Source organism: Hippocampus zosterae, chromosome 10 (genome assembly GCF_025434085.1).
Source record: "Hippocampus zosterae strain Florida chromosome 10, ASM2543408v3, whole genome shotgun sequence".
NCBI classification, from domain to species: Eukaryota; Metazoa; Chordata; class Actinopteri; order Syngnathiformes; family Syngnathidae; genus Hippocampus; species Hippocampus zosterae.
Window position 1 is genome coordinate 16,114,526 of NC_067460.1, and position 21,470 is coordinate 16,135,995.

General features: G+C 44.5%; 1 protein-coding gene across 4 annotated transcripts in view; it reads right to left on the minus strand.

Moving 5' to 3' along the window:
• Window positions 1–2,348: 2,348 nt before the first annotated feature.
• Window positions 2,349–21,470, minus strand: part of kmt2a (lysine (K)-specific methyltransferase 2A) — a 49,582-nt gene continuing 30,460 nt past the window's right edge. For all 4 annotated transcript variants that reach the window (XM_052077934.1, XM_052077933.1, XM_052077935.1 and 1 more), the window contains exons 18-34: window positions 20,471–20,565; window positions 20,250–20,387; window positions 19,710–19,868; window positions 19,442–19,553; window positions 19,272–19,350; window positions 18,298–18,458; window positions 18,049–18,198; window positions 15,188–17,693; window positions 12,094–14,724; window positions 11,943–12,014; window positions 11,636–11,862; window positions 10,618–10,692; window positions 9,741–9,915; window positions 9,514–9,621; window positions 9,356–9,436; window positions 9,025–9,154; window positions 2,349–7,055 (exon numbers count right to left, since the gene is read on the minus strand). In XM_052077934.1, the coding sequence (XP_051933894.1) occupies window positions 6,780–7,055; window positions 9,025–9,154; window positions 9,356–9,436; window positions 9,514–9,621; window positions 9,741–9,915; window positions 10,618–10,692; window positions 11,636–11,862; window positions 11,943–12,014; window positions 12,094–14,724; window positions 15,188–17,693; window positions 18,049–18,198; window positions 18,298–18,458; window positions 19,272–19,350; window positions 19,442–19,553; window positions 19,710–19,868; window positions 20,250–20,387; window positions 20,471–20,565 (7,175 nt within the window). In that variant the 3' untranslated portion in view covers window positions 2,349–6,779. The remainder of the gene's footprint in view (window positions 7,056–9,024; window positions 9,155–9,355; window positions 9,437–9,513; window positions 9,622–9,740; window positions 9,916–10,617; window positions 10,693–11,635; window positions 11,863–11,942; window positions 12,015–12,093; window positions 14,725–15,187; window positions 17,694–18,048; window positions 18,199–18,297; window positions 18,459–19,271; window positions 19,351–19,441; window positions 19,554–19,709; window positions 19,869–20,249; window positions 20,388–20,470; window positions 20,566–21,470) is intronic.

Genomic DNA, 21,470 nt, shown 5'->3' on the forward strand with positions numbered 1-21,470 from the left:
GCACACCACTTTGGTCACTTCACACACACACACACACAACAAAAAGGTTAGGGGAAAGAGGGCTTAGTTTGAGAGGTATGGCTAACCCTACTTGAAAACTCTAAAGCCTGATCCTAATTGCAAACCATAAACCTGAACCCTACTTGCAAATCCAAACTCAAATCTTACTTGGAAACCCTAAACCCTAAATGTAATTGGAAACTCTAACCCTGAACCCTACTTGCAAACATTTCAACCTAACCCTACGCGTCAACCCTGACTCTACTTGCAACCCCTTATTCTCATTGCAAACTCCAAACTCTAACCCTAGTTGCAAACCTTTAACCCTAACCCTACTCTTAAAGCCTTAACCCCACTAAAATACCCTGAACCTACTTGCAAACCCTGAACCCTAACCCTACTTGCAAACCATAGACTTCATCCTTCTTGGAAACCTTAAACACTAACCCTAATCGCAAACCCTAACCCTATTGTAAACCCCAAACCCAAACCCTACTTGCAAACCCTCAACCTCAACCCTACTAGCAAACCCTGACCGAAATTGCAAACGCTAACCCTGCTTACAAACCCTTAACGTCCACCTTAATTGTAAACCCTAACCCTACTAGCAAACCTAAACCCTGACCAGAATTGCAAACCGTAACCCTATTTACAAACCTTTAACCTCAACCCTAATTGTAATAATATAATAATACATTTTATTTATAAGCGCCTTTCAAGACACCCAAGGATACTTTACAATAACAAAACACTAAACCCTAACCCTACTAGCAATCCCTATACCTTAACCCTACTCATAAACCCTTCTCACCCTTTTAAGTACAGTAAACCTGTTTCGACATATATGTATATGCGTCATCAGTCTTTGATATTAAAAAAAAAAAACAATAACCATTACTGCACACTGATTATCGCCAAATAAAACAGATGTTCGAGTAAGCTATCAAGTAAGCTATTCAAAATTACCTCCGTGTCAAGTAAAGCCCCAGTTGCATATGAAGAGGAGGGAAGATCGTTGTCAATACTCACCCGATATTCATGCAGCTCCTTCAGTGATTCCGTCAGCCTCTTGGCAATGCCCATGACCAGTTTTTCTTTTCTTTTCTCTTCTTCAACAGTTATAGATGCATGCCAAGTTCTCGTTAATGCCACTGTTGTGCCATATTTCCTCCACTTGATGGTGTCCATCTTTGCTGTCTGCTAATTGGCTTGCGCTCTAACATCTCACATGTGAAAACATCAGAAAAAAGCCTACTAGAACTTCTCGACTGTATTTGGGGTTAATCGACGCTACTGTATATTGTGACAGCAGTGCTTACTCCCATTCAACACTGGTTTACAAATGTGACTGGCTAATTCTCAACAAAGCCAGCTCTACAGTTGTAAACGGTTTAACCTTTTTTTTTTCCAATTGAGTTGTACAGAATGTAGGTCTAAACCAGGGGTGGGCAATTATTTTCCCGGGGGGGGCAAATGAGAAGCAGAAAATATTGTGGAGTTGTACAGAATGTAGGTCTAAACCAGGGGTGGGCAATTATTTTCCCGGGGGGGCCAAATGAGAAGCAGAAAATATTGTGGAGGGCCGGGCCAAAAGTTAGAAATAGAAAATAAAGAAGATAGCACAATGTCTTTGTATGCCATTAATAATGTAACATTCTCCTCCACCATCACATTCAGCACCGCTTCTCCTCAAGGATGTGTACTGAGACCCCTGTTGTTCACGCTCTACACATTTGACTGCTCTCCGACTCTTATTAGTGGTCCAGTTTGCGCAAAGTTTTTAACATGATAACAATCAAACCATTCTAGGAAATGTTCATTTACTTGAGCCACAAGCAATTCAATCTGAGCATGGAAATTGCCAGAATCGGACTGAATAAGAATCACTTCCTTGTTTTTCAAAGTCTCGTAGATCTGAGTCTTTCCAACTCCAGGCGTCTCCTGAATGTTTCGAACTTTGTTACCCGCTTAGTTTAATCAGATACATATCACTTTCCCTTCCATGGTCATTACCCTCTCCCTCATTCTTAGTCTTCCCCTCCCTCCCTGTGCTCTGCAACTTGAGGTAACTGCGCCACCTGGTATTGAAATACCCGTCATTACAAGTCCAAACGAAATGAATGCAATCACACCTTAATTGTGCACCAATCTTCGGCGGGCCGGATTAAAAAGACCAACGGGCCGGATCCGGCTCACGGGCCGTAGTTTGCCCACCCCTGGTCTAACCGCTTCTTCATAAAGTCTGAAAATAGTCACAGCAACCAAGTCATCGCTTGATATCGGCTTGTGTGTAAAATAGTGTGTACTCGTTACAAGATGATGACAAAAATGCCGACAAAAAAAAGACATAAAGGAGACATGTTTATTATTGAAACTATCACTTAAATAAAAAAGGTGCATAGAAAATAAACATGATTAGAAACTTTTCTTTTTACACATTATGTACAGCTTTGTTTCCTCATTATACATTCAACCGAGTATAGCTTTGTGGTTTATTTTCTTATTGACGGGGGTGGTTTTCCTTCATTTGCTGGGAGAGAACACTGTTAAGAATCCGTTTATTACGATGATAATGATGATGGGGGTGGTGACAGGAGGATTATCGATACGACAAAAATCACATATTGAAGGCATTCATAGATAGAGCCTGTTCATGGTTTCTCCCCCTCCACTCTCTTTCATCCGCTCCCACAGTAACACCACATTCCATCCAACAAGGCTGATGAGTTCAACACCAGAAACAATCATACACAGACACGCAACAAAAAAACAAACAAAAAAAAAAAAACACTGACTTGTTCGACCTCTCTAAAAACTCCAAGTACTCCTTTGTGGATGTTGCACAAAATAAATAAATGTTCAGCATTATGACTATTAAACAAAAAAAAGTACAAAAGTACAACCAAAGCTTCAGAGGACTTGAAAATCGCCATTTTGGTGGGATATTAAAAAAAAAAAAATCTAACATAAATCATTACCACATCACGTAAAAGTCCCTGTTTTAACATTCAATTGGGGAAGGGGAGGAAAAAGAAATGACCTCAAGAAATTCACAAGCACATGAATACACTTACAGATCACATAAAACTCCTCCGTTGCGGGAAAAGAAAGAATGAAAAAAACTGCGCCGCCCCTTTCTTGGCCGAGGGGCGATCGCAGGCACAGCAAAAACTGGTACTGGATATCCATTATACGAAAAAAGAAATGATGCGCGTTAGTTTCATCTGATAGTACTGTAACACAAAACCATTATAGAGTACATTGAAACATTGCTAGTATAAATTGGCTGTTTTTGCTACTGTAACTAAGTTTGTCTGTCCATTCCATATATTGTATAGATACTAACGTACAAGACTATGATTGGGTCTGTATAACATCGTTATGTATTTATATTATAATTACAGATGGAGAGAGGGGAGGGGCCACTGGTGTGACCCCTACCTCTAAGAGGAAATGAAGTCCAAGGAGCCTTTCACCCAAAGATTGGGATTTGTAGACAAAGCCCTTGAGAACCGGCGGACATTTGCGCCGATGCTCGTGTGTGAAGCCGCGCCCCCCTGCAGCCCCGACGTTCCATCGGGTCTGTGGGCGCAGCAACGGAGAAAGAACATCCACGCTCGCAAATCGAGGAACGTGGAGGAATTGAGTTTACATTCATTGTAGCAGCACAACCCAGCCAGCCCCCCCCCCCCAACCCCCCTGTTGGCAAATGGAGGGGGATGGTGGGCCTATTCGTACAACCTCACCGTCAGGGTAGGAGTTTAGGCCCACATCATTTTGGTGCCCAGTGACAGTCAAGTGCACTTGGTAAGAGCCTCACGGGTCCCCTTCTCCCGCTCGGGGACTATTGTGCCCCCATGACATGGGATCAAGCGCAATGTATGGGCGTGAGGGTTTTCAACAAAAGGTGAGGGTTGAAGGGAATGGCGTGGGAGTCACCGCAAACGATGTCAGCATAAACGGCAGGAAAAAAAAAAGGGGGTTGATTTTGTTACGTCCTAAAACGGTTGAGCACTGATCACATGACATGGTAGCGCTCTAGGAGTATTGGCGCCCACACTGAAAAGAAGGAAAAAGTCATTCTCAAAGAATAAAGTCTCATATCTATTGTTGGCTTAAGAGGAATGTTGCCTAAGTTGTTTTCGGAAAATAAAATAAATGATCAATTTTGCCAAGCCCAAAGTTTTTTATTGTTATCGTATTTTTTAATTTATGGTCGTAATATCCACCCATCCATCGGTCCGTTTTCTATTCCGCTTATCCTCACGAGGGTCACGGGCTGGTTGGAGTCTCTCCGAGCTGTTTATGGGCAGTAGGCGGGGTACACCCAGAAGTGGTTGCCAGCAAACATTGACAAATAACCTTTTGTGCTGACAATCACACCTCAGGACAATTTAGAGAGTTCTATTAAGGTGCCATGCACAAGAACAAAATTGTATTTTGCCAAGGAAAAAACAACTTGTATATCTGTGATAAAAAGTTGTATATTTTTAAAATGAAAATTGGAATATTGTGAGAAGACAATGTATTTTGGGGATTTTAAAAACACATTTTGAGAAAATGTACAGTATATTTTTAAGATTATTCTGTCAAAACATGATAACTATTCTTCCAGCCTCTCAGCTTTATTTTTGAAACCTTATTTTTTTTCAATTACATGATTTTGATAATTCTCTTAACATTATAACTTTTTTCAAGGTATTATAACTTAATTTTCATAAAACGATGGCTGTATTAAAACTTCGACTTTATTCTTTTTCTCACTACATTTTTTTAATTGCAAATGTCCGACATTTTACATTTCTCTCGTAAAATTACTCTTATCACGACATTACGACTTTTTAATTTAATAATGTATAACTTTTTTTCCTTCCTTTTCAGTGCAGTTCTAATGATGCGTATCTCACTGAGCCAAGAAGGTTTTGAAAGTTGCAAACAGGTGCAAAGACATTCGCCAGACATTCCCAAACCATTTTAATGGTTGCAAACAATTTTTCTTATTGCCATCAACTTTAAACGTCTTTCTTTGTAACATTTGACAAACACGGTCGAATAAACAACAACAAACATTCGCTGTGTGTACACACACTTGCAAACCTTGGCCGCTCAGTAAGATGTGGGCTTTAGTACTCACTGGCTGTGTAGCGCATCAGAATCAAGGCACCTCCCTGTAAACTGTATTTAATTATATATATTTTTTTAAAAAGAGATTTTGACTAACCTTTGTCAGATTTTTGTTGATGTGTACTTATTGATATGACTTTCTGGTCCCTACTTTTCTTCTCTGTGTGTTTGTGATGTGGTGAGGAGACAATAAGGCCGGAGAGAGGAGATATCAGGTAAGAATCAACCATCTAAACTCTCCCAAGTGCATAATAAAAGTAGTTCACGAGCCACACTGTCAACTCCAATTATAACGACGACGACGACGACAAGAAAAAGAAATGAGCTTTGACCAAAAGGCCCAGGTGGCAAGCTCCTGGTGGACTGAAGCCAAGTGGACCAAACCGCAGACCAGCGTCAGTCTTTGGAATCAAACAAAACATTCAGACCTACAAAATCATTTTGAAAAAAAACAACAAAACAACAACAACAACAAAACTCAAACGAACAATTTTTTTACATAGGCTGTGGCGTACAAAACATAGAGAGCGCTTTAGTGTTTGTAAACCTCTATTTCCTACAAAAAAATGGCATTAAAATAAATATGACTTTTTAAAAAAATATAAATACCATCATTAAGTGCTATTCACTAGTGAGTGCTTTTTAAGTCTTTTTTTTTGTAGTTGCCGTAGAAAAATATACATTATTTACATTTTTTAAGCCTTTTCTCATCAAAAAAAAAAAGACAGAATAAAGACAAGACTTAAATTGATAAGAACAACAATGGTTATCATAAGAGGCGGTGCGAAAATATTAATTAATTCCAGGGCGCCATTTTTTTTTTTGGTTTGGTTCTCTTTGCTGCTGTCATTTGGAACAGTGAGTCCAAACGGAATCCTTAAAAACAAAAGACGAGCGAACAACGATGGTGCACTTGAGAATCCACTGCTTTCAATGGATCACATCAACAAGGTAAGACACCCCCCACCCGCCCTTTAAAAAAAAAAAAAAAAGAAACAAAATTTGATAAATAAGTCTACTAAAGCATGTCAGTAGAGTCTTGGGGCCCGTGGCAGTCAGTCCACCAGAATCTCAAGCTGCCTTTCTTCCGCCTTTCTCTCGCGCTCTCGCTCTCAAGATGCTCCAGCCAGTCAATAACATAACGCTCCAGTGGCCAAATCAAGTGCACGGGTGTGATCAATAACCTCTTTCCCCCCCTCATTTGTGTCACTCTCAGGTCAGCAGGTTTGTACCCTTAGCAAGGTCAAGTCACCATGGCTCTGAAGGCAAATGGGCACATTCACACAGGCCAAATGTGCAGAGGAACAGCTGATCACACCAGAGAAAAAATATCTAATTCAAACGGATTTCTTGTTCCTTCGACAAATTGCACTTTGGTGTAAAACGGAACCTTTGATGTTTTTTTCCTTCTTCTTTGAAACGTCTCGTTAATCTTTAAACTGATCGAGGATGGCCAATGTAAAAGGATTTCTTTATCGGCGTTTATCCAAATTTTAATAAAACGGAAGTGCCAGTCAGCTAAAGTTGAAGCTTGGTGAGCCATATGACGCGAAAGGAGGCACTAAGTATTTCACTTTCTATTTTATGGCCCTTCCTCCTCTGCATATTCAGTCCGAACGAGAGCGGACTTGGGTTCAAAAGTCGGCACAAACTTGTCAGTTGAGGAACTTGCGGCACTTCTTGGCGCCGCAGTTGCATGGCAGCTTGTTGCTGGCGTCCTCCACGGGGAACTTGTAGTCATATGTGAGCTCCTCGCCGCGGTGAATGCGGCGGGCGGCCAGGATGACGATATGCTTCAGGCCGTCCGCCGTGACGACCCGCGAGTAGCAGTTGGGCTCGCACGAGTGGTTGATGAAGCGTGCGGCGTTGCCGTGCATGGTGGCGTCCACCACCTCGTAGTCATCGATGCGGAACATGTAACAGCCGATCCCCTTTAAAGAGAGCCAGATTGAAGTTCAGCGACCGATGAGCTACAGCGGTGGCGTCAGCGCTCGTTTGCCCGTGTGTGATATCGCACGTTAGTATGCTTGTTACCACAGCAATTGATGTAACAAGAGTGTGTACACGGGCGGCCCGGTAGTCCAGTGGTTAGCACGTCGGCTTCACAGTGCAGAGGTACCGGGTTCGATTCCAGCTCCGGCCTCCCTGTGTGGAGTTTGCATGTTCTCCCCGGGCTTGCGTGGGTTTTCTGCGGGTGCTCCGGTTTCCTCCCACATTCCAAAAACATGCGTGGCAGGCTGATTGAACACTCCAAATTGTCCCTAGGTGTGAGTGTGAGTGCGAATGGTTGTTCGTTTTTGTGTGCCCTGCGATTGGCTGGCAACCGATTCAGGGTGTCCCCCGCCTACTGCCCGAAGACAGCTGGGATGGGCTCCAGCACCCCCCGCGACCCTAGTGAGGATCAAGCGGCTCGGAAGATGAATGAATGAATGAATGAGTGTGTACACCTAACTTTTTTTTTACTACTTCATTCATAAAACTCTACTGACTACGTTTTAACATGAAATACTTTTTAAAGGTCAATTTAACAATCTTAATGCCATTTAAATGCTTGTTTACTGAAGGAATTATCATACGTTTTAGTTATCATACATTCTCAGCAATCACAATTCTTTGTGTGCGTGATGCCTGACAGAATTACGGTCATTTTAGCCCACATCGCTTTTCTTTTGGTTCTGAGTATGTGAAATGTGACAGTACAAAATCCATACAAATCCTTGGGATTTTTTTTTGCAATCTCATCTCGCTGTTTTTTTAACACAGTGGCACCTTGATTTATGAGATTAATTCATTCTGTGATCTTGTGTAACTCAAAATAATCTTTACCTATTTAAATTCAACAAAAAATAAATGAATCCAGCCCAGCCGGCAAAAAGCATCTGAGAAATGCATAACTAATTTTTTCATTATGATTTCCTACTTTAATCCAGTTGATTTAGCGCTGCCCTTTGTTGTACACGCATTAGCCACCAGGGGGCAGTATAATACAATCATACTTTCAGTATAATGCAGGGAGGTTTGATGATGAAACGCGAAGAAAACCGTCACAACAAAATTGCAGTGGTCGCAGAGGAGAAAGAATCTCTGCATATGAGTGTTACAACAGGCTCCGTCTGTTGGTGTTTGAACCATTGGTGTTCCAATATCATCAGCATATTTTTATTAGGCAAAGTTATGTGATTTGCTTAAATATACATGCAAGTGTCTTTATTAGGTTAATATTTACAATAAACCTCAAGTGGGAACGGCAAGAAACAGCCTCAAGCAAACACACCTTGACCTTTGTTTTGAAGATCTGTTTAGCTGCCCGAGGGCAAAGGGCACACTTCGGGAGAGTGCAGTAAACATCATTGAAGAAAAAAACACTTGTGAGTCAATTTCTGCTTGCAAAATAAAGCCCTTTTTTTTAATGACCAAGCAAAAAAATAGCCCATAGCGCAAAAAAAAAAAAAATCATTAATTGGTGAACCCAAAAGGCAAGGTATCACTGTCACACTCTGTCATGTTACTGAATGAGAAAACTCCATCCGAAGTTTTTACAGGTGAAAACAATATTGTGTATTTTTACCGACTGATGGATTGACTTTAGGGCTGGGATGCCCAAGTCTGGTCCTCGAGCATGTTTTATATGTCTCACTCGTCCAACACACCTAATTCAAATGATCAGCTCATCGCCAAGCTTTGAAAAAGCCCGATAACTAACCAGATCATTTGAACTAGCTGTGTTGGAGGAGGGAGACATTGAAAACAGGCTGGATAGCGGTTCTCGAGGACCGGATTTGGGTGCCTCTGCTTTAGGGTGCTAAGTCAAAAGGGAAGACTGTCAAAGTGGCCCTTGGAAGAATGGTCTGCATAAAGTGATTCTGCCACCTTAGCTCCACACGTGCTTCTCGTACTCACCTTCCCATCGTAGTATTTCTCCCGCTTGTCCGTGAGTACGGAACGGATCACGTTTCCAGAATATTCAATGACCATCTCGCCTGCATCGATGGCTTTCTTGCAGAACAGACCTCGGCCATGAATGGGGGAGCTTTAAAATGATAACAGATCACATTACAGGCCCAGTATAAAGACTTGTGTATCGTTTTGCTCTACTTTTGACACCCTCATACATCAAGCTCAAAACAACAGAACCCCCACCCCCCTTTTTTTGCCTGTCCTGTACTCACTAACTAAAAGACTTGGAGCATGCAGAATAGCATCCAAAATCTAATTATTTATAATTGATTACCGAAACACTCCGATCGTTTCCTTGGAGGTGGCTTTGAGGTGTTTGAATCTTACAGAAAGTGGCAGTTCCATCGATGCACGCCTGCAGTCAGAGCAAGGAGAGAATAATTGAACAAATATATTCATTTCTCTCAAAATTCTGCATGCTGTCTAACTGACCTAGCAGTCCTGAGCTGTCCGTCCTCCTCATCATCCCGCTGTGGCCTGTACTCAGGAGGCTGGCGGTGTTTTGAGGCCAAGAAATTGAACATGTCAAAAACTGACCTCCTGCGGGGCAGATAAGATGGAACAAATGGCACCATTTATACAGGCTGTTGGTTTATAGCAATTCCTGTGACATGCAAGTACTTATTGTTGTGTATTAAATGTGTGGGTCACGTCCAAACCTGTGGTGGACCTCCGCGCGAGCTGAGCCATGGGGGTTGATGTGGAGCGCTTCGGTTTCCTTGGGTTTGTGGAAACGGAAGCGGTAACTCCGACAGTGTCTGGAGCCGTACAGCTGCTCTAACAAGAACACCACAGCTTCATGAACCACTCCCAGCATCCTGAGTCCATTAACCCCTGTGGAAAGAAAAATCTCTACTTCAGAATTCATATATTTGGAAATGGGACATTTTTTTAAATGTATAAAGCACAGTAAACGTATACCTAATATCAGCTGCATTTTAACCCCCCCTGCCCCTGATATATTTCTAATCAGAAAAGTCACAATAAATAGGATCCGTCAAAAAAAAAGTCTTTAGCGATTTTCCTGTGGTGTGGGTGTGTTAAGACATCCGTAAATGTTAAACCTCTTCAATATTTACAATCACTTTATTATTATGTCTCCATGATGATCATGTGAAATGGAACGAAAGCGACCCAAAGCTCAGACTGTTGCCAGACACAACTTGGGGAGGAACTGGATAAACTGTTGAGTGTTTGGAAGTCACCGCAATAGAAACAGCAAGGAAAAGCCAAAGGTTAGCCTAGCTTCTTCTACAACTACTACTTTCTTCATTTTATCTTCCTGACGTACCGCACCAAGCTGCCTCTCACATGACAAGGAAATCCCAGATTGTGCGTGTGTCTGTGTGTGGTGTAATGATTTGGTCATTGGGAGTAAACCACACACGATCAAAGCAGTAAGAACACCCATACTGATTGTTTTTTTTTTTCTTTTCTCGTATTTTAAAAGTTGGTTAAGATTTCGAAAACCGGTAAGCCGTTCAGAAAATGGATGCTCTGCATGTACCCCACTTGAGAACAAAATTGCAAATTTACCTTCAAAGGACACCTTTTGCAGTTTGGCATTCGAGCGAGCTTCCTGCACTTTATCAGTCAAGGACTTCCAGGCATCTGTGAACCAGACAATGAGGACATGATGTTGAAGTGTGTACAGTGAAACCCTGTTAATCGAGGGGCGTCGGGGTATGGCGGGGGGTATAGCTTTCAAGATCCAGATTTTTACCAATTACATAGAGGTAATTGGTAAAAATCTGTGCTGGAGGACAACCATAAGAAACATTTTTTCATCTGGATTTATCACATGCATGTAAACATATTAACTCATTCAGTACCAGCCAATTCTAGACCAAGTTTGAAAAGACGTTTAAAAACGTCTTTGGGAGTGAATGAGTTAAACACACACACACATAAATCTGTAAGCATATTAAGTATATATTAAAGCGTCTGTGTACATGACTGTGTCTTTAAGAAGCGGAGCTTGGGGGCTGGTGGGGTGGAGTGTGACGTCTGTGTGTGCAAATATCTGGGGGGGTGCCGTGGTCGACAGCAACTCCTGCGTGAGTGTCTTCACCGTCTTTAAATGTTTGACCGTGCATCTGCGGCTCGCCTCTTCCACATGCATGCATTACACCAAGTATCCCCATTCAAAAAGATTTTTTACAAATTGCAATCTAGCAGGCTTAATGGAATGACTATATTGGAGGGGTGAAACGGCGGCACGGTGATCAACTGCTGAGCACGTACGCCTCACAGTGCAGAGGCGCAGGGTTTGATTCCGGCTCCAACCTTCTGTGTGGCGGTTGTGCCACCAGAACAGAAACATTTTCAATGGCTGCAGCCCTACTAGACAGTACTGAACAATATATGTTGAGGGTATGCAGGCCTTGTACAAGATTTCAGCAGAAACTGGGCAATTTGACGAGTGTTAGAAACATGGAACAATAAAACAAATTTTTAGATCTCTGATGTAAAGCTCTACTTCTATGAAAGTGTAAAAAGAATTTCAAATCTATTATAATAGTCAGAAAACCTGATCTTAGACTTGTTCATTCACCTTCAATACTTTCACAGCGTATGTGGAAACCATCTTCACTGTGAATCTCAAAGATGATGCCCTTCTTGGGTTTGCTGTCCAAAGCCGTGTCTTTGCTGCTGCCATCTTGGTTGGGTGGTAAAGCAACCGCGAGACAACCTGGTCTTGTGACAGTGGAACCCGTGTCTTTCACCGCAACCTTTCCAGGGAAACCACGATCTTCTGAACTCTTATTTTTGCCAAGGACACTGTAAAGGAGTGAAGTGAGCATCGACACAGCTCAAAGAAACAGTATAAAGAGAGGTAAGGAAGCGGAGCGTCTTTATACCTCTTGCTTGTTGCCTTATTTGGCCGCTCGTCCGTGTCCATGGGCACAGGATAGCTCTCTTCTTGAGGGGTCCTTTTAAAGACAAGTGGACAATTGGCATTTTAAATTCAATTGGAGATTCTGGAAGGTGCCAGTTGCCGAATGAACTCACCTTGACTTTGAGGGGTTTTGTCCTACAGGGTTATTGGGAGGTTCCTCAGTCTGGGAGACCCTGACCTTTTTGCCATTGCTCAGGTCTGTGCTCTTCCTGCTCCTTTTGGCTTTGGGTTTGCCCTTTTCCGCCCTCGAAATTGTAATTGTGGCGGATGCCACACCAGTTGAGTTTTGCAGGCTTTGATCGGAGGTTCGGCCTATGGGGGTGGTTCTGTTGCTCTGGGAGTTCAGGGAACTCTGTGTCTGAGTAAACACTCCGACGACCCGGCCTTTTGTGGGGCTCAAAGGGGTGGCTGGCGCAATTGCAACTGTGGTGCTCGAACCGGACTCCGCAGTCGGAGCTCTGGCAAAAGCCTGATGCAAGTGCACAGTGGTGCCTTCTGTATCTCCTTGCTGATTGACGGCCACACTGAAAGACTGCTGCGAAGGCAGGACACAGATACTGTTGGCGATGGATGTCACAGGGGAGCCGAGTTGGGATACCAGAGGAGTCGCCCCCGTCGACTGAAGGAGCATTGGCTGATCGGACAGGCTCAACCCATGTGGGCTGGCCTTGAACAGCAGGTTGCTAATGGGCCTTGTGATTTCCGTTGAGCTGAGGACGGGCGTCGAGAGGGACATTGACCCAGATGTCAGAAGGCCGGCAGCACCCCTAGAGGGCACAGGAACAACATTTAAAACTGACTGACTGGGGTTGAGTCCGGAAGGTAAGATGTGAGTGGAGGAATCCAGCACACCAGCTTGGGCAGGGCCAGGAATCCTCGGCTGAATGAGTGTGGTGGGCTCCAAGTACATGACACTACCGGATTTTGGTTTTTTGATAATATTGGGAACCTTGCGCTGAGAGCCGGCTAGGGTGCTTAACTCAACTACGCCACCAGGCTGGCCGGGGATGCTCGCAGTGATTTGAGGGGACGACAGGTTGATGAGGGTCATGTTCGGAGGGCCAACATCAGGGGCCAGAGTGGGATGACTCTGTGAGCGAGCCAATTTCTTGCTTTTTTTCGGCAGGAGACGAGAGATGGGCCTCTTCTTGCCGTGGGCAGAGGAGAGCACAGTCGGGATGGCGGTGAGAGAAGACGCGCTGGAAACGATGGCAACGCTGGGTCCCAAGTCGCGTGGTCCGCCCGCCTCGGAGACCAGAATCTGAGGCTGCTCGTGAGCTTGGGAGGACAACCCAATGAAAAGCCCTGAAGTGGTGCTTGGAATTCCTGTCTGGAAGCCAGCCTGTGTCGCCCCTCTGAACGTGTGAATCTGAGGGGAGTGAGACATCGTACCTAAAACTTTGCCACCGGCAGGAAATATCGGCTGAGATGTGGATAGCCCGGTATTCAAGCCTGTGGCGAGTGTCATGGAGCTCAGCACTGCTTGAGAGCTAGTGTCCATCACTCCTGTGGCTGTTATTTTTTGGGTGACTCCATTTGGGACGGTCTGGAGGACATAAAGTGGCTGAAATTGCTGGTTCACAACAATGAGTTTATCAGGGCTCGGTTTGATGACAGCTGGAGCGGAAACCTGAACTTGGGATGGTCCCGGACCAGGCACAGGGCTCGGGCTGCCTGCGGCTGTGGCTGAGGTAGGGAGGAACTTCTGACCCTGAAGAGGAAGTGATGGGGAACTTGGCAAACCGGGAGTGCCAGAATTCCTCGAAACATCCTGGTTAACTGGCGTTTCCACCACTTGACCAATCGCAGGACTAGGGATAAACTGCTCAGGGGTCATGTGACCTTCAGCGACTTGCGTATCTCTGTTTCCCAAAGGTGCAACATCGTGTTGATTCTCCGAGGATGACACTCCTGGTCTGGCTCTTTTCTTGCCCCCACTCTTCTCGCCACCCATTGCATCTGGGTCGGACGTCAAGCCCAACATGTTGTGCTCCGAGGTATCCGAGATGAGGTTGCCAGCAGTATGGTTCTGACTGGAGTTCACAGTAGGACTGCGTGTGGTTAGTACAGAAAGATCGGAGGGCAGCTCAAGTGGAAGATAAGGCTCCTCAACAGATATGGAGCTGTTCACACTACTTTCCCCAACCCCTCCGGTCTCAGCACTGGGCAGTGGCTCGGAGAAGTCATCAAACAGAATATCTTTCCGCCGGTTGACGTCAACCCCGACATAGCCCTCATCTAGCAGCAGCTCGGAGGAGGAAGTCTCTGGCTGCTGACCCAGAGCCTGCATTGACATGGAAGGTATGTTCAGAACAAACTCCATAATGTCTGATGGCAAAATGTTACCGCAGTCGTCACTGTTGTTGTTGTCAGAGTCTGATTTATGAAGGTCTGTGTTGATGGAGAGCTGAGCATCAAGAGGATCCTGGCCCTGACTTTGTGACTGCGACTTGACCACGCCGCCTAAAGAGAGGCTGTTCTCTTTCGGTCCTTTTCGGCCTTCTCGAGCGTTTACGCTCAACGTTCCACTTCCTCCGCCGCTGGTGTGCGCACCCTTGGCAGACTCGTGAGATTCCAGTTTCCCCTGGTGCCTGTCTCTGCCCCTTCTTCTCGGAGTGCTCTTTTGCAGCTTGGAAGCCGAGGTGGCCGTCGTAGTGGTGGTGCTCGTGGTACAGATGCTCGTGTCGCTTTCTGAGCCGTCATCAATGCCATCAAGCTGACCAATGTGCTGCTTACCCAAAGTCCTGTGAAACACGGCATACAAAAGTCAGACTGATCGGAGTTTGAGCCGACGCCGTCATACGCGTTATTCATCGGACAGCTTGTAACAAAAGGTACTATGGTAAAACATGTTTCCACAAAGATTGTGGAATAGTCAGAGCACTGCATTGATATTTTACATTGAAATCAGCAAATTGCTGATTTAACAACCTGGTTTGAAATTAGACCGCATTTGTTTATTGTCTGCTCTGAGGATAATGCTCATGACAGATTATCTGGATTTGTCTTATTAAAACCAAGTAAGGGTGACAGGCTCTTATCTTGAGTGAATTGTTTGAAACTTGAGTGTGAAGTGTCATGTTGAATATTCATTGGTCATTACATTTGGCATTGATGGTGAATGGAGGAGCATTCGGGTCAATTTTGCGGAAAGTGTCAGAAATTGAAGATGACAATGCTTTGTACAAAATATTAAGATGAACTTACAGTGCATTGAGCATATTGTCCTCCGTTTTTTCTTGCGCCCTCTGCTGCTGCTGTTCTTCATCTTTTAGAAAGCGTTGGAGCTGGGAACCACGACCCAAACACTGATCGAGTCCCTCTATTGAAGGCAGGCCGTCACCCGGGTTGATTATTGTCCGCGTGAAGTTGTAGTAATAAGGATCCTTGACTCTCTGGTTCATTCCACTGTCCTCTTCATCTCCACTGTCCCCTGATGAAGAGGAGGTGCTGATATCATCTGCTCCGTCCACCTGCCCCTCGGCTGACTTCTTGCTGCCAGTCCTCCTTTTGAACATGGACCCAGATCCATCCCCACTCCCGTAGAACGGAAGGTCCTCTTCCCCGTAAGAGCGGACCCCATAAAAGGGGGTGAGTCCAAAGAACATGTTAGCGCGAGCACGGGCGCTACGACGAGGGTAACGCCGCTTGGCCGAACCTGAACCGTCGCTGTCATCTTCATGATGTGTATCGTCCACACCTCTGTCATGATCATCATCAGGGCCTTCCACTTCATCTTGCATTTTTTGAGTGAGGAGGCTGTGGTGGTCTCGGAGCTCAGTGCATGCGCGGTCTTTGTGTGAGTCCTCCTCCTCCGTTTGGGTCTGGGCGTCAGATTCTGAGCTGTCGGTGCTGCTGGCGGAAGGTGAGGAGAAGAGAGTAGGGCGGGCGCAGTGACGGATTCCCTGGCCAGCAGGGGAAACAGAAGAGGTAGTGGTCGTGGGACAGGAGGAGTCGACGTTGCTTGTGCCGTTGGGGTTGGTCTTAATGTCGGGCTTCGGCGGAATTAAAACTGTTTTTTTTACGGGTTTCTTCTCTCTCGAAGACAAAACTAACTGTTTCATTGTTGGTTTGATGTGGCACTGAAAGGACATTTTCATCCCTTGCATATTGTCCACACTGCAGCTGAAATTGGCTTTGCCCTTGGAAGAAGACCTTTCGCTTCCTGGGTTCTGCGGGTTCTCCCCCTGAAGTTTGCCATGGGATTTCGTGCTGCTTCCGAGCAGCTGAATTTGACTCTTCTTGTTGTTGTGAGAGGTGTGATTCATAACATGCGTGTCGGAGCTGCCAGCGGCTTTAGTATTATTGTTTAAGAGAGAGGATTTGCTGTCGTTTCTGCTGTTTTGGAGATGCTTCTCTCGGTCTCGGTCTTTGGACAAGTCTCGCTTGCCCGCCGCCACTTTGACTTTGGAGTGTTTTTCTTTGGCGGCTGAGGCTGCAGCCGGGGCTGCCGTGTGTATGGAGCTCCGTTTGACGAGGTCATCATCTCCTGGTGTCCTTGATGTCCAAACAGGTTTCATGGCCACTCCAGCAGCTGGACCTGACGAATAATCATTTGATTTTCGTGCAAGAGTTGGAGAGCTTGATTTTCCAACAACTGTGTCATTAAAGAGGGAAGATGGCGTTAAGCTTCCAGCGCTAGCGCTGCTGCCTTTCTCCGAGTTGGTCTTGTCCTTGGACTGAATGATGTGAGAAGCGGACTTGTGAAGAGCCAAACAGATATTTTGGTCTTTGTTTCTATGTTTCCCGTGTTTGTGAGCCTGCTTTGTGCTGCCCCCTCTCTGCTGATGGCTGGAGAGTACAGCAGTGCCCACAGGAGGAGAAGACTGGCCCGAGCTGCCAGGTGCCAGCCTGGGGTTCTTACTTTCACCTCCACCATGTTTAGAATGATTGCCGGGGTCACTCTCTTTCCCCAAGTCTTTGCTTCGCTCTGTGCTTCTATAACTGGAGTCCCTTGAGTGAGGTCGACCCTTTTCAGAATCTCTGCTGGATGGTCTGTCTTTTCCTGCTTCTCTGCTAAATTGTCGAATCTTTTCAGAGTCCCTTGGCGCTGAATCCCTGTCGATGGCTCTTGCTTTCTCAATATCCTTTGAGCTAGAATCTCTTAAGGATGATTTGCTTTTCTCAACATCTCTGTTGTTTGGCTCTGGATTGACCTGTTTGGCTTTGTCGGACTCTCTGTTTACTTTTCGCCTCTTCTCCGAATCTCTCATTGTGTCTTTATCGACAATTCCTGCCCTGTCCAATTCTTTCAGAGCCGGTTTCCGCTTTTCTTGCTCTTTGGTTACTAATTCACCAGTATCAGGATCCTTTTGCCTGAGGTCGCTTAATCTGTTCCTTTCAGGATCCTTGGTGGCTTGACCTTGACTCAAACTCCTAATTTTGTCTGTATTTCTCACTCCTTGATGTGTGGAAGATTGCGGTCGATTCTTGCCTGGCATGAACAGTCTTGCCGTTTCCTTGCCCCTCTGGATTGAGTCCTTGCTGAGGCGTTTACCCTTTTCGGGGTCTCTGGCGGGTGATGAGATAAGTGGAGGTGGTGAAGTAAAAGGCCGTGGCAAAATGTGAGTTGGAGATTTCACCCCTCTTTCTTTATGCATTTGGTGTGGAGGAGGCGGAAGAGAAGGAGCGCTGTGACGTCGTGACTCAATATTACATGCGACAGGGTCCAGTGGTGACTCAGTGACTTGACTCTGGGGTTGAGCGACCACTCCTACCAGAAAAAATAACAACAGAAGATGCGATGACTACTTCATTGGCAATGCTCAAATAAGCTACTGAGCACAATATTAATAAAACGGTATGACAGTGATAGGTCATTGATCCTACATTGGTAAAACCGGATAAAAAGGAGCAGGAGCTCATAATGACTCACTTCTACACACCACTACAACAAAACAATTTAACACGCAGTTTACATTTGAGAGCTGCCGATGTCTGAATATTTGCTGACAGTTTAAATTAAAACTGAGAATTATCTATTTTAGTACAGACACCCATTTAGTTTGCACTGGTTAAATAATGGACTTCCCAGTGAATGTAAAGTTAACACAAACGTTTTTTTTTACCTGGAGAAGACAATGGACTTGGGCCTTGCGAATTCTGGGTGACAGGTGGGTAGCTTGGTTGTCGGTTTCTGGTGTAGACTCTGAGCTTCGGGGTCTTTGCAGGGGACAGAGTTTCTACGCGTCTCGGGGACTCGAATGGATCAGGAAACTCTTAAGAAGGAAAAAAGGTGACATCAACAACACAGTGGTTAATTGTGCTTCCAAAACTGGTCAACTTAAAGCTTGTGGTGTCCAGAGTGAGCAAGATACCTTGTACGGGGCGAGGGCTATGTGCTATCGTGAGGTTTTCCTCAGGAGGCACCGTGCTTTTAAATTCAGAGCCTCCCACAGGGGGTTGACAAACCAGGATCCTGCAGGTGTACACGCAGCGCTTTCGTGCATCCAAAGTACTCCAGTATACCCTAGAACATCTGGAAGAAGGCAGATGATGTCACTGAACCTTTCTTAAGACGCTATAAACTCCATTGCTGTTCAGTTCATTCTATTTTGAAAACCACCATGGCTATGAGCTCAAAGTATACTCTTCCCTAGCTAGCTATTCAACGTGATTTTTATCTATTTCCTGAACGGCATCCAAGTCACTGAACTTGTGGAAAACTATGGAAAAAGGGTAAAGAATCTCCCTGAGTTATTCATTTTGATGTTGCGTCAAACAAAAAAATAATGTCCTTAATTTTTTCGAGAGGAGATAACTCTATATTCAAGTGGGACTACTTCCACTATATGATCGCCGTGCCCCCATTCACTATTGCTGTTATTGCTGCATTTGCAGCAATAACTTCTTCCAGATCTTCTGGTTAGGGGTTATAGCACCACTTGTTTCTTTTGCACTTGTTTCACGTGATGAAAATGTATGTGTGCAGTATATAGAGATTCTTCTATTGTACTGGAGTAGGGGTAAATTTGTTTTTGACCCTCGAACTCATTCGGTACCAGCCAATTCTGGACCAAGTCTGAAAAGACGTTTAAAAACGTCTTTGGGAGTGAATGAGTGAATGAGACTTCCCCACGCCTCACTAGAAGGCCGTAGAATAACAGTTAATCAGCAATCAGTAAAACAAGGCAAGGTTATCAAAGCAAAGGGTAAAATATGAATAGATTTAAAAAGTAGATCCATTAATTTCTTTTAAAAATGTAATCACGATTTAACAATTCTTTTTCTGAGTGAAGACATATTTTGAAATGTAGAATTGACTAAACAAAACAAAAAAAACCACACTTACTGGTATCCGATGGGAAAGAGTTTGCGTTCACAGTCTGAAAGTTCAGTCAGTATGCCCAAACAGTCAATGGTCATCGAGCCTTAAGAAATGGTGTAAAGTTGCAATCAGACAGGAAACAACGATGCACTAACAGGCTTTGATCAAGATTCACAGGCACTGCTCCACACTACCTATCATCATATGGACATTTTCAGGCTCCAGTCCTGCCAACCATTTCCTCTTTACAGTGATTCCGTCCAGATCAACGAGCACCCTGCGGGTCACCTCAAAGCCAGACACCACCTGGGAGTAAGGAACAATTAAAAAATAACATTGCGGTGCTTTACTGCAAGAATGAGTCAGAATTTCTCATTGAAATCTTTCAATATGCAGGATGTGCTTTTGTATGATGTTGTACAGAATTATCTGAGGTATAATGAGTCATTGTGTGTTTCTTACTTCTCCCTTAATTAGGTCCTTGTGTTTGGAACAATACACTTTCTTGTCTTCCAGAAAGACGCAATTGCCCTGGCGGGCACACATAAAGTGGTAGTTACTGGTGCAGGAGGTGAAGCAGCAACCGACTGTGGCTCCTGGCTTTTGACACACCTCACAGCACTGTGAAGATGAACATGAGGGCAAATTAACACTAAAGGCTTTGAGAGTGATGCCATAATGATACACGACTGGGCCACTTAACAAGATGAACCTGCATTATTTAATGAGAACCAACACTAGAGCTGGATCAGAAAATTCTCCATTTAGCAGATCTTAACTTTCATTCCGGGCGTGTTACCTCAATAATTTTATTCATCCAATTTTCACCTGATCTCCTTCAATAATCTTTGTTTGAACAGTTGTCTGAATTTGGAAATGTAGCTCTCAATTTTTTCTTTTATACAAAGTACCACCAAAGGAAAAAAATACCGAACACTTGAAATACCACCATCATGACCAATAATATTAAAATACATTAGCTTAGTACACCTTGTGACTTACCAGCTGCTTTCCCCTGAGAAGAGCTATGTGTACGTTTTTCAGGAAGCCGTCATCGTCCTCAAACACCTCCGCTGACCACAGTGCACAATTCACATGTGTCCACTCATTCTGTCCAATGTACAGCAACCTGCCACCCTCCTGGAATACACAGATGCGTTGACATACACCGCACTCATCAAGATGTATGTTCCGAATGTGGATGAAAGAGACATGCTACTCACGTTTGTGTTCTCATCTCCGTATTTCAGACACAGTGCACATTGCCTGTTATCACTAAGACCTGGTGGAAGAGGTAATTCTGGGCTGTCTTCAAAATCTGTGGGGGGGAACAAGTGGCATTAAGGTCACAACAGTTGAAGAGGTATCGCAACAAGGGTTTTTCCCAGCTTTCACGACTGTGGCATAAACAATTGTTCCCCCCCTCCCCAACTGTCACACAGGTAGTTTAAACAAAGTCCTGATCCTTGAGGCACCACATTCTCCTTAATTCTTAGTTTTTGGTTTTCCCTCATATTTGCATGATTTCTGCCCTCCCTGAATGTGCAGTGGAATTCAGAAGATAGCTGACAAATGAGACGCAGTGTTCTTTCTCACCACCACGCATCGCCTACCCGCCTTGCGTCTTCAACCGAGCGTACAGCGACATGGAGCTATCAGGTCAAAAGATGGTGGAACGTGCTTCGATATCAATAAGGGAATTTAATCAGCAGACTGTGCTCATGACTGAATATATATTTGGAGCTGTTCCATTGTGGAAAAGTGAGTCAGAAGGCTGTTGTTTAAGCATTGTATGGTAATGAGAGCGTCACATATAGATTTCACGACTGTCGTATGTCAGATTTCATTATTAACAGTATTCGAAAGACTGCAGTTGTTGTGAGCCTCCAGACAAATTCCAAGCCACCAGCATGAATCAGCAGCCACTCGGTCATGCGGCTGACACGGCTTAGCACGAAAGCGGTTCACTGAATCAGAACGGAGAAGATGATGTTTCACCCTCAAGAGGCGCTAGTCCTTAGTACAGTCTCCTGAGTGTGCAAGAGGAACGGTGCTTAAGTTTCTGGGAGGATATGCACCCCTCTAGATTTGTGAAGGAATGCCCTCATGCAAAAATCACTCCACTCAGAGTGCATACATTCCGCGGTGTGTAACGACACAAATAATTCGATGGGAGAATCTGCGCAGCCCTAAAAGTGCGTGGCGGCATGCTTTTTCTGACTT